We start from the raw sequence: 4,115 nt of genomic DNA, 5'->3' as shown, positions 1-4,115 counted from the left end.
TCACCTTGCCTAATTAGGGGTCTTGTTAAGCCCTAAGAGTTCTAATGAGTAAGGAGGAGAAAAAAAAAAAGAGAAAAAAAAAAGTTTAGGAATTCTTGAGAGCGAGTTTAGAAATAGAAGTTCGCCGATTTTCCTTCACAAAACGCTGAATTAGGTTAGCGTGCGACATCTATTTTGGGCCTTTGAGTCACTCAATTCCGTCAAGAATTGAAGAAAGGTAAGTATAGATTTTAGGTGTTTTTTTAACTCAAGTTTTCCTCTAAATCCAAGAGTTTTTCTTGGAATTAGGGTTTGATTTATAGGTATGTTGGAGGATTTCGTACAAAATTCATGAAGGAAGCCATAGTTAGTTCGAATTGGAAGACGACATTCCAAAGAACGTCAAGAATTTACAAGATTGCAAGTTATACTGTTTTAGTCCATATTTTAACGTGTTTATTTCCTTCTCTATTTGTCCTAAAACTAAGAGAAAAATACTTAGGTATATATGGATTAAAAGTTTATAATTTTTTTTTTTTTTTCAAAGAAACTAAGCTAATTTGAGATAAATAAGAAAATTTATAAACTCAAAACAAAATAGGTTGAATATGTGAAAAACACAAAAATCTGGAAAGCTAAATAAGGAGGATGAATTGCAGGTGAACATGTGTCAAGCGCTAAGTGGATGAACGTGGCAGGCGGAGAGCGTGACACGCGTCAAGCGTTGGGTGGACAATCACAGCTAGCTGAGAGTGCGACACACGTCCGCCAATGGCAGGGGAAGCACATCCGACGGACAGCGTGCCACGTGTCACGGTCGTACTTTCTCAACCGTGCGGCGTTGTGAACTTGACATGCTTACGAGAAGTTATGAGGGGAACCCAAGCATATATATTTTTCACCTGCTTTTGTGGCTTCGTTAGATCTTAGGTGAAATTTGTCTTCGCCAACTAGACATTACTTGTGCGGGATCCAAGCTTGTTCGATCACACGCCGCCGGCACGTGCATGTTCAATCATCTGCGACACAACTAATTTGTCTCTACACTAGGCCAAGTCATTGGGCTCGACCTTGCCTCTTCACAGGTCTTGACGTCATCCCAAGTCACAAGGTATCATTGGCCATCGCAGCTCACTCAATCATGTCATCGAGAACGAGACCACATGTCGTTCATAATCTCAAAACATCCCAAACATCTATTCATCTAGGTTCAATCAAGGCATTGTCCCTCCTATACCCATGTCATTTACGGACACCGTATTGGATAGGGGGTGTATACCTTCAAAATCAAACTAAAACTATTGTCCAAAAACTAACCAAAACTATCCTTTACGAAAGAAATTAGAGATGAAAATACCCTAAATCATGCAATCGACCTGCTCACAAAAACCTACCTCTCTACCAACTAAACAAGCTGACATCTCAAAGTCAAAGACAAACCCATTTTGAATACCCACTTTGATGTCGCATGGGCTTACGACATATAGAATACTCATTTAGGAGCTGCTATAAAAAGAATGAAAGGAAGAGGAAATGGCAGAGGAAAGGTGAAATGGGAGAAAAAGTGTTGGTGTTTGGGGCATGGTTCAGTCCTTTCAGCCGACGAGTAGAATTGACTCTGAAACTAAAGGGTATTCAATATGATTACATTGAAGAACAAATATACAAGAAGAAGAGCGATTTGATTCTAAAATATAACCCTGTTTACAAGAAGGTGCCCACCTTCGTCCATGCCGGCAAGCCCATTGCAGAGTCCATTGTTATCCTTCAGTACATTGACGAGACTTGGAAGGAAAACCCCCTTTTGCCTCAGGATCCCTATCAAAAAGCTCTGGCTCTGTTCTGGGCCAAGTTCATGGATGACAAGGTAAGCACTTTTGATATACATGTGTGTGTGTGTGTGTGTATCAGGTGGTTGATATCATTTGGGTTTCTATTTTTGTGGATTCACAGCTGCTGCAAGCATTGATGAAGGCGAGGAGAAGGCAGGGGAAGGAGAAAGAGGAGGCAGTGGCAGAGGCAGGTGAGGCATTGAGAGCATTAGAAGAAGAGCTGAAAGGGAAGAAGTTCTTTGGAGGAGAAACGTTGGGATTTGTGGACATTGTTGCTAACTTCATAGCTTATTGGACTCCAGCCATGGAAGAGGCTTTGGGAGAGGAAGTACTAACCAGAGAATTGCAGCAGCTTCCAAGGATACGTCAATGGTGCCATGACTTCGTTGAACATAGCGTCGTGAAACAGACTCTGTCCCCTAAAACTGAACTCCTCGAGTTCATGTCGACTCAGTTTGGAACTAAACCAACATGAATGCTTAGTGAGTGAGGAGTGTGTTGGACATGTCCCACGATCAATTAAAGGAATAACTTGAAAGCTTAAAAACACTTACGTTTATCAATTATCTTTCTACAAATAACGAGAGAAATCATAATTGATCTCCTAAACTTTCCCTTCAAATTCCTAAACGTTAAGCAACTACCAACCATTCTTCCTACTTAAACACTAGCAATTTCCCTAAACCTATTCAAGCCAATAACTCCTAAACAATTATCCTAAAATTCGTCTAGGTTAATAACTTTTTTTTGCTAAGGCAAGCTTATTAACTCACATTCTCCTCCGTAAGCTTGACTATGTTCAAGTTTTTTTACTTTGAGCAACTCCCGCATACCTACAAGGCGCTTGACTATGTTCAAGTTTTTTTACTTTGAGCAACTCCCGCATACCTACAAGGCTTAACCCTTGCTAGAGTCTTTGTGAGAATTTTTGCACGTTGCTCTCTAGTTTGGTCCCTAATCAACTCTGACTTTTTCATAAAAAATTTTAAGTCTTCTTTATAAAAAAATTTAAGTTTGCTGCATGCAATTTCTTCCACTCGTCTCTTCTACTGCGGAGAGAATTCTTCATCTTGTAGGGTACTCCTTTGTCCTTCAACCTTCTTTTTAGGCTGCTCTCTAGGTTTCTTTTGATTCTTCATCATCTTGTAGGGTACTCCTTTGTCCTGCTCTCTAGGTTTCTTTTGTTAAGATGGCAAGTTTGAAGTCTCATTTCTCTTACGCCCTTTCTCTGGGCCATCTTGGTTGAGATGATAAGTTTGATGAAACATATCAACTTGTAGGTTGCACTTACGCTGATTAAAGCAACCTCTAGTTGCTTCTTGGATCAATACACCTTGGTCAATAGACGTTGATCACCGTTCTTACACTGGAACAAGATAGATCCTTTACCTTGTATTGATATAATTGATCCGTCGCAAAGTTTCACGTTTCCAATGAACTTCTCATCAAGCTCCTTTAACGTTGCTCGATCTCCAGTCATATGATTGCTCGCTCCATTCTCTAGGTACCACACACTAGTCTCCACTTGGTCTTCTCCGTCTGTGAAGGAGTTCGCATAACCTTTTCTTCATTGAGCACCAACTGGTTGGACATTCCCTCGACCAACATCAATGTGGGCTCTTCATCTTCCAAGAACATGAGGTTTGCCTCCTCATCGCTCTCCTTGTTGCGGCACTCTACCGCATAATACCCGTATTTTCCACAAGAGTATCACTTGATCATACTCTTTTCCTTATGAGGGTTGGCATTTTCATGGGTTTGCGAGATATTGTCAAGACCTCCTTTGCCACCATGTCCAGGGCCGCGTCCATGATCTCTTTTTTCTTTGTTATGGCTGCCATGTCCACTCGAACCAGAAAAAAAAGAGTCATCTGCATCTTTCCTTTTCGTCCGTGCGAGTCACTCCTCATGTGTGAGTAATAGGTATTTCTCCTCCTCTTTGTCTTCATAGCCACGAAGTCTCTCCTCATGGACCTTAAGACAACAACGACCTCCTCAACCGACATGATCTTGAGGTCGTCGAACTGCACGGAGGTATCAATCTGCATGAATCTTGAGGGAACAGCTCAAAGGAACTTCTTGACGACAGAGATCTCCTTCATCACGTCGACTAATGAACAGATGTCACTAACGATCGTCGTCAACTTCATGGCAAATTTGTCTATTGACTCACTTTCCTTCATGCTGATAGGCTTGAACTCAGTCTTCAAGGTCTGCACCTTTGCTTCCTTAACACGTTCTACACCCACATGCATTGTTTGCAGCGTCTCCCATGCTGCCTTTACCGAGTCCTTCTCTGCCAAC

The 4,115-nt window shown here is 41.4% G+C and overlaps 1 protein-coding gene across 1 annotated transcript; it reads left to right on the top strand.

Moving 5' to 3' along the window:
- Positions 1-1,075: 1,075 nt before the first annotated feature.
- LOC111780921 (glutathione S-transferase U8) lies at positions 1,076-2,360 on the top strand. Its single transcript, XM_023661278.2, has 2 exons — positions 1,076-1,846; positions 1,933-2,360. Exons 1-2 carry the CDS (start codon positions 1,448-1,450, stop codon positions 2,284-2,286), a joined length of 753 nt encoding a protein of 250 aa, XP_023517046.2. The 5' UTR covers positions 1,076-1,447; the 3' UTR covers positions 2,287-2,360.
- The last annotated feature ends 1,755 nt before the right edge of the window (positions 2,361-4,115 follow it).

The sequence above is a fragment of the Cucurbita pepo genome, chromosome 19 (assembly GCF_057944985.1).
Source record: "Cucurbita pepo subsp. pepo isolate OVF chromosome 19, ASM5794498v1, whole genome shotgun sequence".
NCBI classification, from domain to species: domain Eukaryota; kingdom Viridiplantae; phylum Streptophyta; class Magnoliopsida; order Cucurbitales; family Cucurbitaceae; genus Cucurbita; species Cucurbita pepo.
Note: the sequence above shows the minus strand (reverse complement) of the source record. Positions and strands in the feature narration are given on the sequence as shown.

Bases quoted from the DNA above. Each gene is read 5' to 3' on its own strand.
- LOC111780921 (XM_023661278.2), top strand. From the start codon at position 1,448: ATGGGCTTACGACATATAGAATACTCATTTAGGAGCTGCTATAAAAAG. The intron at 1,847-1,932 runs GTAAGCACTTTT...GTGGATTCACAG, and splicing joins CCAAGTTCATGGATGACAAG to CTGCTGCAAGCATTGATGAA.